At 44.8% G+C, this 12,929-nt stretch overlaps 1 protein-coding gene across 5 annotated transcripts in view; it reads right to left on the bottom strand.

The window, feature by feature from the left end:
* Positions 1-11,615, bottom strand: part of PTPRZ1 (protein tyrosine phosphatase receptor type Z1) — a 109,823-nt gene extending 98,208 nt beyond the window's left edge. For all 5 annotated transcript variants that reach the window (XM_033162744.1, XM_033162741.1, XM_033162742.1 and 2 more), the window contains exon 1: positions 11,479-11,615. In XM_033162744.1, the coding sequence (XP_033018635.1) occupies positions 11,479-11,545 (67 nt within the window). In that variant the 5' untranslated portion in view covers positions 11,546-11,615. The remainder of the gene's footprint in view (positions 1-11,478) is intronic.
* Positions 11,616-12,929: the final 1,314 nt, after the last annotated feature.

Genomic DNA, 12,929 nt, shown 5'->3' with positions numbered 1-12,929 from the left:
AATGCAGAGCGCCGGCTCTGCTTTTTCCCCCTTTCCGCCGCTTTTTTCGGCGGGGGGGGTCGACCAGCGAGGGAGGGTGTCACGCTTGTCACCCCTCCTTGCTAGTCGACCCCCCCCCGCCGAAAAAAACCCGCGGGGGGGGGGGGCGGGGAAAGGAAGCAGAGCCGGGGCTTGAATGCAGAGCGTCGGCTCTGCTTTTTTCCCCTTTCCGCCGCTTTTTTCGGCGGGGGGGGGGGGTCGACTAGCGAGGAGGGTGTCGCGCTTGTCACGCCCTCCTCGCTGGCCACCACCCACCGCCGAAAAAAAGCCTTGGAAAGGGGAAAATTCCCCCTTTCTGCACCCACGTGCGTCATGACGTCATGATGACGTCATGACGCACGCGTCGTGCCCCTCCCCCAGGGGGGTTCCTCTGCGCTGCCGCCGCCCCCCGCAGCGCAGAGGCTAGCAACGCCACTGCCACCCATGGTATGGAAGCTATTATTACTTGCCTTGGGTAAATAGCTAGCTACCTGTAGGACTGAGTTAAGCCAAAACATGTATCAGACAATAGCCTGTGTTGCACTGTTCTTCCAGGTCTAGTCAACATCCACCAGAAGAGAAGTAGGGAAGAAGAGGCTGAACCTGGCAAAGATGACCAAAGGCCTTCTTTGCATTGGTATTCAACATGAGCTTTCAAGCTTTTTAATTTTCAGTGTTCCAGAGGTTCAGTGGATGGTCTGTGCTAAATAATGTCCCTCTTAAGACTTAAATTGCTTGAAGGAAGCCATTCCTATTAAATTCAAATTAAGGCTTTTCCACTGACTGCTGGAATACTGAAATTAGCTGATATACAACATTCAAGGCAACAGAAAGCTAGTCACATTAAAGGAAATGCCTAAAGACTTGCCAAGAAAATTTACATACACTAATGACTGTGTGTGAAATTCTATCACTGTGTGCACAGAAACAGGTCTTTATTCATCAAGATACATCTGGGTGCATTTATTTGTATACAATGTTCAGTACACAAAGCAATTGAAAGAAGAAAACTAGAGCTGCATGTTGATACTTGGGGGACACTATTTGTTTCATTTTTCAAAAACTTTCTAGTGATTGTATCTCTCTCCATTCTGCATTACCGGAGATAAAATATTTAAAGTTGTTACTTAGCTGCAACAACTTTTCAGAGCTATCTAGACATCACTTAACGGAAGTGTTTGGCTCTAAGTCAATTTAGTTCCACTGATATCCTTAAGACAGAGCTGACTTAATTGGATGGACGACTGAAGTTTTATTAATTCTCCAACCAAGCCAGAATTCTTCACATGCACAAAATATGCGACTTTAATTTTGCTAATAACATCTGAGATCAGTAACCCATAATTTTCAAAGCGGGTCACATGAATGGGTGCTGGGATTAAAAACCTGTGAGAACAAAGGCCAACAAGTGCTCAGTGCAAAACTGCACTGCTCTGGTTGTTTCAGGATATAAAGGAGCTACTGTCACAGCAACACCTGTAGCCATAAATATCTGCTGCTGCTGCAGCACTCAACTCTGATTACTCTGCCACCCACTTTTACATTTTTTTACCAAATATAAAGAGATTCATTGCTATGTCAACCATGGCAACACATTTTTGTCATTGAGAGCCAGATTCAGCTACCCATTTCTGTTAGAAGAAGTCAGTGCAAGAACTCCTGCTAGTGCAGTGGGGCTTTCCCCCCCCTGCATCTTCCCTCCCCAAGGAGCAGGCAGGGGGAGAAAGGGGGGATCATTCCATTGGGCAAGCAATTCCACTCTCAGTGTTTTCTTTTTAGCCTGCTCTTCTTTAGCTTCCTTTAAAAACCCGAACCTTATCTCTGTATTCTCTCTTCTCTCAGTTCATCTGTTTTCCTCCCCATCCCTTATTGTTCTGTCTCTGTACCTCCATCTGTTATCTTCCCCCCCCCTTTGCTTTTCATGCCTTCCTATCAATGCTCCTCGTTGCTAAACAGCAACAGCACTAAAGGTCTCTACCTCCCAGTAATTCACATACTAATAGCTTTGGTAGCTATTACATATCTGGGTTTGCAACTACGCTGGGAATTGTATTTTCTCTCTAACTGTCCTGTTTCAGCCTTTTCAAGTACCTCTCCTGTCCCAATTTTTTTGGAAACAAGTACAGTCCACCATCTGTACCATACATGCGTATGGCAAAGCTCTAAAGGTGAGACACAGGATAGGCATTGCAAACAACCCGTGTACTGAAGTTGCATATATAAAGCTGCCATTTGGACACTATTTAGTTACACTGATGCAAAACCCTATAATTTTTTTAAATCACAATACACAATGCTATTTTTCTAAAAAAAGAGGTGCTGGAACTCACCACGAAAGCCTCCCTTGTTTTCTTGTAATGGCAATGGCACCCACCTAAATGGTGCCAGAACTGAGTCCTGGCTGGAAAAAAAAGCCCTGACAATAGAGATGCTCATACAGCATCCCGCACAGGAGGGTGAGGTCATCCCTGGTGGCTATGCCCCTCTGCCACCTAGCAGTCTGGCAATTCCCCATGCCAGTCATGCATTTTAGCCAGCGTGCGAAGCGGTCCTACATGCACTGAATGCCTGCACTGCCATGGGGGAAGACTGGGCCTATCAGCACCTTATCTTACATGGAAACACTCTGTATGAGTAGACCGCATGCACATTGGGGTATTTCACTCATTGGCCAAACACCCAGCTTGAAGTGGGAGGTGTAGCGTGGCTGCTTTTAGGGTCCCTGAGAGAAGGAGAAGCTAGGGTTGAGGATACTCTAGGCCAGGGGTGGCCAACTCCCAAGAGACTGCGATCTACTCACAGAGTTAAAAACTGCCAGTGATCTACCCCCTTTCTGGGGGGTTCAGGTCCAAGTTTTTTTTAGGAAGGAGGAAGGTCCATTTTGGGGGGATTTGGGTCAAAGTTGTTGAGTTTTTTCAGGGAGTAGGTAAAATATTGAGCTTTTTTTTAGGGGAGCCACAGTTGTTCAGCTTCTTTGGGGGGAGCCAATGCTCTACCAGTGATCTACCACAGACGTCCAGTGATCTACCTGTAGTTCACAATCTACCTGTTGGACATGCCTGCTCTAGGCAAAGCCCAGGTGAGAGATGGGATGCATGGCCACTGTTGATATGTGGGTGGTTGGAGGTATTGAAGATATAAGCACCATTTTGTGCTGCTCTTAACTGGATTGAGATTAATACACCTGCATTTGCTGTTGCCTTAATGTAGTAAAGGGGAACATATAGCCCTCTTGATCCTATTGGACTACAGCAGGCATAGGCAAACTCCATTACAGATGTTAATTAATATAAAAATCATGTCATTGATAAGTCATTTTCAACACTGGTGTGTGAAAATTCAAATTTTCTTCCTTACTTCAAATGCATTTAAGCTTTAACATAATGTCAGTCTGGTTTGTTTGTTTGTTTGCATTGTACTGCATTGCATCCCCTGCTCACCTCAACTTACGCTATAATAAATGCACTAGTCATTAAAGCACCACAATACTCTTTGTTGATTTTGCTAAGATAGTTGTCATTTTGGAAAATATTCCAGACTCTATGATACTCAATCTCTGTCTCCCTGCCCCCCCCCCCGCTGTATTATTAATGTGGTGTGATTTTGGCATGGCTACTTTAACAGTAATGCCAGATAATCTTGCTGCACAACCTAACTTCTTACATTGGGTTCTGTGGGATGTGAAACACAGAGCAGTCAAGTACAACACCCCTAGAGTGGACATAAAAAGGGAACTCTGGACCAGCCAATCGGAACTTCCTGTTTCCTCCTAGGCTGGGACAGATTTCATGTGATGAGAGGTGGCCGTGGCCTCACCTGTGCAGGTAACAAAAGCATAGGACTCTCTCTCTGACTACATTCATCAAAGAAGCAACATCTGCTTAGCCTAAGATGCTCTCTTGGCAGCCAAGAGAGGACAAAGGAGCTGTCTCCTTATGGGATAGTTTCCAGGTATATTACTTTTGTAACTTGGATCCATCTGTGAACAGAATGTGAGTGAGTAAACTCTTTCTATTTTTATACAAGACTGTGTCATGTCTATTTCTTTTATGAGGAACTAAAGGGGAAATTACCAGGTAACGTATTTTAGAGGCTTTAGCGAGCCTAAGGAAACACATCTGCTGTGCAAGTTTAAAAAGGGGGGTGTTACTCTGCTAAATTGTAGAACTTATTAACACAAGTTGGAAAGAATATAATCAAACAATATATCCTCTCGTCCCTGAACATCCCCACAGGTTCAACACTGCCACCATTCCACAGCTTCTAGAAAGCCTAGAAAGCATTCTGAATTTCAGATATACTGTGAAAAAACCTGAACTTGACCATTGCCACCAGTCTGTTTGTTTTGTAATAAAAGTTTCAAAGCCCTGAAGTCACATTTTAGCAATAGTGAGGGTCAAGGAAACTGCTAGAAAGCAAGTAGTGTGGGACTGGGATTGTTTTATAGTAAGGTGTTCCTTAAAAAGCACATATGGGTTAAGAGAAACTGCCATGGAAATGAGAATTACATCTCTATTAGGCTGTATACATTATTGGCCTGAACACAGAAGCAATAGCAATAGCCTCCATGGCAGCTCCACAAGGAGGCTATTACATCTGCAGTGGTTTATCCGATGGATCGTTGGTGTTTTCATGATCTTGGAGTGGAACCTCCATCACCCTGCCAAGGGAAAGGTATCTCAGACATCAGGTCAGTTTATTCAAAAACTATAGAAGTATAGTGATTAAGAGAACAAGGTAAGAACAAGGAAGACCCCAGAGTAATAGCTGACCGTAGGTGAGCTGTGATATCTCAACCTAACAGCCTTCATTTGTAATATGGGGATAACAATACTAGAAAAGACCAATTCATTTCAATGGACTTATTCTAAGCATGACAAAGTCTGGGTCAGGCATAATGTATACAAAGTGCTTTGAGCACTTAGAAAACATGCTGCATAAATAATTTTGTAACATTATTACCACTGCCAGAAGACCATGATTAATGCTCCCCATGCTGCAGAGACCCTCCACACGGTAAGCTTAAAGTGCTGATTACAGCCGGCACATTAAGTAGATGCACTTGGGAGGACAACTGTTCCTAATCAGGGCAAGGACTGGATGTAAACCCAACTATGGCATCCTACTTTATTCCCCCAGATTTAGTCTGATTGCTTCATGGTTTAAGGATGTGTTGATGTGATGGGCAGAACAACCTGGATGTGCATAAATGTTACTTCCATACACTTCCAGGTGCATAGATGTTGCTCTACATAGATTTCACAATGGAAATTTTTTTTAAAAAAAATAAAAATAAAACTTATTTAAGTTGCCTTTAGGATTTTTTTTAAAATGTGGGTGAAGGTATTCTGACTCCCATATGACATCAGAAACAAAGAGGTGCAATATCAGAAACTAAACAAGTGATTAGGGTGCAATATTCTAATGTCTGGAGTAACCTCATTAGCCTCACTGGATTATTTTCTGAAGGTGACTTGTAAACTCACCCTTGCCCACATTTTCTGCAGAGCAAGTTCGTTTCTATCTGAAATCTTTGTTAAAACAGGGGCAGTGTGCCTTCACAAAAATACTTCAGAAGTTTTGGGGGCTAAAAAGACCTGTATGTATTAGTAGTTACCGATAAGTTTCTTTGAAAGAGCTGCTTGTACAGTGATGAGTAGCCTACATTTTTTTTTTTACTTTGCTTACTTTTAGCTTATAGCTTTAAAGACTTTTCGCTTTAAAGATTTTCTTCCTGTTGATTTATGTTTCCTTCTGCAGAACCCTCTGGTGTGTTCAAACAGAACTTGTCTTAATGAGATGAGTTTATAAGCATAGTGACAAGAGAGGGGCAATACTGGGAAGGCTCACAAATGGTGCGTGAAGTTTTAAGAACAAGGCTTTCAGCTGTGATACTTGATTTCTGGAACCGACTCAGCCGTCCAGCCCTCGAAGGAAAACTTGAAGAACACTGTTTCAAGATAAATTGAAATTGTCAGCAAAAGAGCTGAACCTTCTCGCCCTTAAATTCCTAATTAGAGCAGCCACAGTGGGAACTGACCATTTAAATGACAAGTGCAAGAAAGAAGGAAAACAAGACTTGCTAAGATGACAGTTCTCAAACTAATTACTTCGCAGTAATCCCACAGTATTCAATGGAAACTACGTCAGATGCAAAGACAATGCAGGGGAACCAAACTAAGATTTAAGCCCTTTTCAGGCGTACTGTGGGGAAAACCAGTTCCTAAATAGGCTGAAATTCAATACTGTACTTTGGCACAACTAGGCTGCCGATTGGGCTGTAAGTGACTCAAGCACTTTGAAGAATGCTGTGAGGGGAAACAGGGGGCATTTTATCAGTTCATTGCTGCAACTTTGTCCCTTCCAGATGTTGCTGGACTCCCATCAGCTCCAGCCAGCATGGCGAGGGTGATGGGGATTGTAGTACAGCAACATAAGGATAGCTCAGTTGGTTAGAGCGTGGTACTGCTAACACCAAAGTTACAGGTTCAATCCCCGTATGGGACAGCTGCATATTCAGGTTGGACTAGATGATTTTCAGGGTCCCTTTCACCTCTATGATTCTATGATTTCCCAACATTTGGAGGAGAGCTCCAGGTTGGGAGAGGCTGCATTATAGTATGCACTCACCACTGCTACTAAAATGAACTATTTATATGATGTGACAAATGTGTCCAAATAAGAGTAAATAACATTGCCCCAAGAAAATTATTGCAACGTACTAACAATTGCAAACTTTACACTGTCTCATTCCTTATACATAGTGTCCACACACAGTTTTCATTTGTTCAGCTTTTCAAATGCCTTGCAACAATCTAATGTAAAATGTTAGTAATTTTCTTTGTACTCCAGCAAACAGTGTGGATTTGGAGAGATTTGTCTATTTTAGCAGGGTAGTTATAATAAACCCTATGAATCTGATCTCAGCAGTATTTGTGAGTGGAACCTATCGTATCATTTGTATCATTCTTGACCTTTTGCTCACCCTCTGGTTTAATCTGTGCACTGTCATTTATTTTCATATGGTCAAGATTCACTAAATAGGCCCCAACCAGTCTCAGCGGAGAGAAATAAACAAAGGCAGTACAAAAGATCATTCAGTTGAGGAGTTACCACTGGCCATTAATGTGCAACCGGGCAATACTTTCCAGAGATTTAAGACTAGGGAGAGGCAAAAGACTAGTTAGGATGCCAAACACCCACGCATCCATTTGTACAGCACAGCTGAAGATATGAATAATGGTGCTCCCAAGAGGAGGATATTTCATACAAGAAGAAGAAGAAGAGTTTGGATTTAATATCCCGCATTATCACTACCCGAAGGAGTCTCAAAGTGGCTAACATTCTCCTTTCCCTTCCTCCCCCACAACAAACACTCTGTGAGGTGTGTGGGGCTGAGAGACTTCAAAGAAGTGTGAGTAGCCCAAGGTCACCCAGCAGCTGCATGTGGAGGAGTGGAGACACGAACCCGGTTCACCAGATTACAAGTCTACCGCTCTTAACCACTACACCACACTGGCTCTCAAGTATATTATAAGCAACGCAACGCAAAAAGAAGAAGAAAAAGTTGCACTGAAACAAAGCAAATGAAATTGCAACAATGCATCACGAACTAGGTAAGTCTACATATCATGATCAATCAAATCACCAGTCTTCAGCAAACACTTTTCATGCTAGGATTACAGAGTAGTTACAATATATTTATTTATACCACACCTTTTCCCCTGATGGGACTCAATGAAGTTATATGTATGCTCCACAAACACAAAGATTTCCTCAATAATTTTGGAACTAGACTTTTTTATTATTTAAAAAAAAATGATTTAAAAAATACAAAACCAAATGTTAGGCAAAGTGGAAATATTGTATAGATTAGAAAACATTAACAGGAAAAAAGCATCCAAATTTACTATGATACTCTAGTACTTGGTACAGTATATTCATTCATGGGAATAATCCCATAATTCAGCAATACAAGTCATTCTCACTCAAGAGGATCAACAACAGAACAACACACTGAGATGAAACAACCTGCTATAGTTCCTCAGGTCATATTTGAAAAATGATCGGGGGCCTTCAGACATTACACCTGATGTATGAATAAAACTGTTGATCTTATCGGTGCTGTATGTTTCAGTATCTCCAAGTTTCATATGCACATATCACAAATTAGCATTCCATTTTCCAATGTAAGCTTTGGGGATCTTCAGTAAGGAAATATTTCATTGAGTCTGCAAAACTCAAGGTTCTGTTTTATGCCTTTTAACTAATATTTAAGGGACCGCCTCTCCTGGTATGTCCCATGTAGGACCTTAAGGTCCTCAAATAATAATCTTTTGGAGGTCCCGAGTAACAAAGACGTTAGGTTGGCCTCAACTAGGGCCAGGGCCTTCTCAATATTGGCCCCGACTTGGTGGAACAGCCTATCACAAGAGACCAGGGCCCTGCGGGATTTGGCATCTTTCCACAGGGCCTGCTAGACGGAGCTGTTCCACCTGGCCTTTGGGTTGGTTTCTGTTTAATATTTATGCTTCATCTTTTATTGGTGGGTTATTTTGAAATTGAGACCTGCAGTTTTAATTGAATTTTTAAATTTGTATTTTAATCTGTTATTTTAAATTGATCGTTTTTATGTTTCTTGCTGTGATTTTAATTGATGTTAGCCGCCCTGAGCCCGGTTTTCTGGCTGGGAAGGGCGGGGTATAAATAAAATTATTATTATTATTATTATTATTATTATTATTATTATTATTATTATTATTATATAAACTAAGCTACAGAAAAGGCAGGCTTTTTTTTTTTAAAAAAAGGCTAAATAAATATTCCTGTAATATTAAGGTTGCAAGCGACAGATGCAGAGAAAAACGATCAATTCCCTGAAAACGTTTCAGCAGCCATGAACATTTCCTCATTATGAGGAAATAAATAAAGTTCATCTACTGCTGAATTTGCCACTGACTTCAGTTGATGGATTTCTGCTGCTATACCTATTTTGACCTACAGTTGTGGACATACTAATTTCATTAAAATGACCTCTTTGTAAAGAACCAACCCCAAGCACTTAATTGAATGCCAATAAGAATGGCATTAAATTACTCAAGTCATTTTAATGTAACCTCTGTTGAACCAGTCACTGTTAGCTACAAATTAAGCCCTTCCAGCAGTCTTCAAAATGGGAACTCAAATTACTTTTTATATGTGCAATAAATCATACATTTAATATAATGGCATCTCTTGCATAGCTGGAATACGACACTGATCCCTTACAGTTTACAAAGGTTTAATGAACCAAAAGCAGCAGCACCTATTGGACAAAAATGTAGGTTAATATCTACTTTATCTGTTGTAAAACTGGACATGGGTATAAATGACTGCAGGAAATATTTACGGTACTTTCACTCACAGCACAGGAAGCAATATGCTCCATTCCTCTGTTTGGCAAATGCTAATAATGTAACCACAGACATAATTTATGTGTTCCATGCAAGTAACAACCCGGCCACATATCTCATTTCATTTTGCATTTATTGGACAGTTAGTTGTTTTTCTCTCACATGCCTAGCTCATCTATTTGACACGATTCCTTCAAGAATTTCCCACCCTCTCCCACTCTCACCGCATCCCACTTAAGACACCCCAACCCCCAACCTCATTGGACACAAGTGTCATTCATGTCGATGGCAACAGCTCTCACATTCGTGGCTTGCGGTTGCTACTCGAGTGACAACTGCCCGAACACGCAGTGCAATCCAACTGGAGCACATTGCACAGGCAGGTCGATGCCTGTTTCCAACGCGTTGTTTGGACTGTAGGCAATTTCTCATTCAGTGACTCTCTTCCTTCCTTCCCTCCTTCTCTCTCTCTCTTCCTTCTGTCATGTGCAGATGCCAACAGGAGAGCGTCCTCCTGCCTGGCTAGGCAGAGAACAAATGGCTGAAGCAGCAGCATCTCTCCCCCCACCCACCCCGTGTCCCTGCTTCCTTGTGCACAGCTTATGCCTTGGGGGCATCCTTCCTTCCTGCTCTGCAATGCAACCAAGCGAGGCTTTCCCTTGTGGTTTCACAGTTAAGGCAAAAGGCCCCCCCCCCCGCGCTTCCTCCCAATCGATGTGTGTCTGCTGGCAATTCCGGAGAGAAACAGGGACACCCCGCCTACACTGTGATCAACAAAGAGCAGGAGGTCAGGGGGGGAGGGTGCAAGGGTGCCAACTTGAATAAAATATTTGGGGAGGGCAGGTACGCCCCGCCCCACATAGTCAATCACATTACGTGGTGCATGCACACCATTTGAATGGCAATGCCTATCAACTTTGTGGGGCCCAGTCTCCTCTAATATTTTATTGAGGGGGGGGGGGGTTGAAGACGTTTCAGCCCCTAAAAGTTGGCTCCTATGGGAGGGTGCCAACTTGAATAAAATATTGGAGGTAAACCCATGGACATAGCCAGGATTTTTGTTGGGGGGGGGGCAGAACCTCAGTTTGCTAATGCATTTTTATTGATTTTTATTTATTATGGTGGGGCAGCTGCCCCTCCCTGCCCCCATTGGTTACGCCCATGGGTAAGCCCTGCCCCACATAATCAAATCGGCATTTGAATGGCAATGCGCATAAACTTTAGGGGCCCTTGGCCCCTTCAAATATTTTATTGTTGAGGGGGTCAAACATTCCTTAGCCCCTAGAAGTTGGCTTCTACGGGAAGGTGCCAACTTGAGTAAAATATAGGGGGGGGTAAGCCCATGGATATAGACAGGATTTTTGTTATGGGGGGCAGAACCTCAGTTTGCTATGTATTTTTATTATCGGGGGGGCAGCTGCCCCTCTCTGGCCCCCCTTTGGCTACGCCCATGGGTAACCCCTCCGTCCACACACAATTGATCCGGTGCACGCACACCATTCAATGGTAATAATGCCCATAAACTTTAGGGGCCCTTGGCCCCCTCAAATATTTTATTGGAAGGGAGGGGAGATCCCTCAGCCCCTAGAACTTGCCATCTAAGGGAGGGTGCCAACCTGAATAAAATAACGAGGGGTTAAGCCCCGCCCCCCCATAATCAATCGCAAGAATCGGACCAAGCACCCCATTCTAGTGGCGAATATGCCCATCAATTTGGGAGAGATGGTTGCTCAAATATTTTATTGTGGGGGGGGAGGGTTGTGAAGGGACCTCGGCCCCTCGGAGTTGGCTCATGACAGACCCTGGGGAAACAGCAGGTGCTTCTAATTCTTTCTTCCTCCTTCTCTTCTTCTTCCCTCAGGGGTTCTCCCTCCCTTGCGCATACACGCGATGGAATGGCTGCCCTGCGCGAGAAGTCTTCCTCAAGTTTGGGAGCGAAAGGAATGGCAGACCTCCCGTTTCGGGAGAGGAGGACCCCCCCCCCCAACCCCCGGGCCCGGGTCCGTGAGGCTCGAGAGGCGAGGCGACGCCGGGCGAAGTTGCCTCCCTCACGGCCACAAACACTCACCGAGTCGGCAGAGGCAGAAGAAGAAGAGCGGCAGGGACGCGAGCAGCCAGCGCCGGAGGATTCGCATTTCCACACCGTCTCGGCTGCTTCTTTCCTCCCCACGAAATGTAAAATTAAAAAAAAAAAAAAACCGCCCTCTATTCGCTCGGTCTCTCCGGGCTAGCGAGGGCGACGACGCCGGGTGGGGAAGGAAGCGAGCGAGAGAGAACGAAATAATCCCCGGCCAAACTAAGACTCTCTCTCTCTCGCCGGAGACGCGCCTCTCTCTCTCTCAGCGAGGGACTTCGCAGCCTCCTCGGACCGAATGCGCTCCGAGAGAGCGCTGTTGCGGCTCGCGCGGCCGGCGTCTGCGCGTGCGCGTCTGCGCGTAGCTGTGAGAAGGGAGGGAGGGGGGGCGCATCTCTCTCTGTCTCTCTCTCTCTCGCTTGCTCGCGCGCCCGCGCGCTACGCTGGAAGAAAAGAGCTGCGCGCGAGAGACGCGGGCGGAGTTAGCGCGCGAGCGCGGCTTAGAAGGAGCGAAGCGCGGGGCGCGGGGAGGGAGGAGGGGGAATGTTTGGCGGGAAGGCGCGGGGCGGGTGGCGAGACGAAAAGCGCCCCGCGTGAGGGGAAAGAGAGCGCCTGAAATCCAGGCAGGCTGCTTGCCAGAGCATCCTTCTTTGGGGCTCCTGCTGTCGCTGCTGCTGCTGCTTCAAGTCTCTCATTCTCGTCTCCCCTCGAGAAAGCAGGAGACGAAGGGAAGCGCTACCTCAGAGCTTGCGGAAAAGATAGGGGGGGGGGGAGATTTTTTTCCTTCTGCCGCACGTCCGGAATTTCCCGGACGTTCCTAGAGTACCGCGCTCGTGCTCCATTCAAAATCTTAGTTGTCGCGCCCCTCGAGGCTCCGCGCCCAGTGTGACCGAACTGGTCGTGCTGCCCTAAATCCGCCACTGCGAACGGATCACCGGGATCAACTGCCCAAAGACTTCCTCACTCTTTCTAATGGTAGAGCCAGCCAGCCCCACATTCTTTCTGTCCCATGGGGTCACTTCCCCACAGACCCGTGAGAGGTATTTCAGTAGGGTTGCCATATTTCAAAATTCAGTACGCCCCAAAAGTTTTTGAGCATTTTTTAGGAAGACCCCAAAATTAATGAGCTTTTTAAAGGAAAACCCCAAAGTTCTTGAAGACAAATCTGAAAGTTGTTGAGCTTTTTTCTTTTCTTTTTCAGAAAAACACACACAGAGAGATTTCAGACTGACATGCCTAAGATCCAGGACAAAGCACTACCTTTGAAATCCCTGAAATGTCCAGACGTATGGCAGCCTTATATTTCAGCCTCTATTAGTGATGAGCAAAGGCTATGGTAGCCCACGGAGCTGGCTTCACTCTGTGAGTGTGGGTCTTCTTGCTATCCTTTTTACAGCAATTGGGCACATGGGATTCTGCCCTTAGGGTGCTTCCTGAATTATAGC

This window comes from Lacerta agilis, chromosome 10 (genome assembly GCF_009819535.1).
Source record: "Lacerta agilis isolate rLacAgi1 chromosome 10, rLacAgi1.pri, whole genome shotgun sequence".
NCBI lineage: Eukaryota > Metazoa > Chordata > Lepidosauria > Squamata > Lacertidae > Lacerta > Lacerta agilis.
Note: the sequence above shows the minus strand (reverse complement) of the source record. Positions and strands in the feature narration are given on the sequence as shown.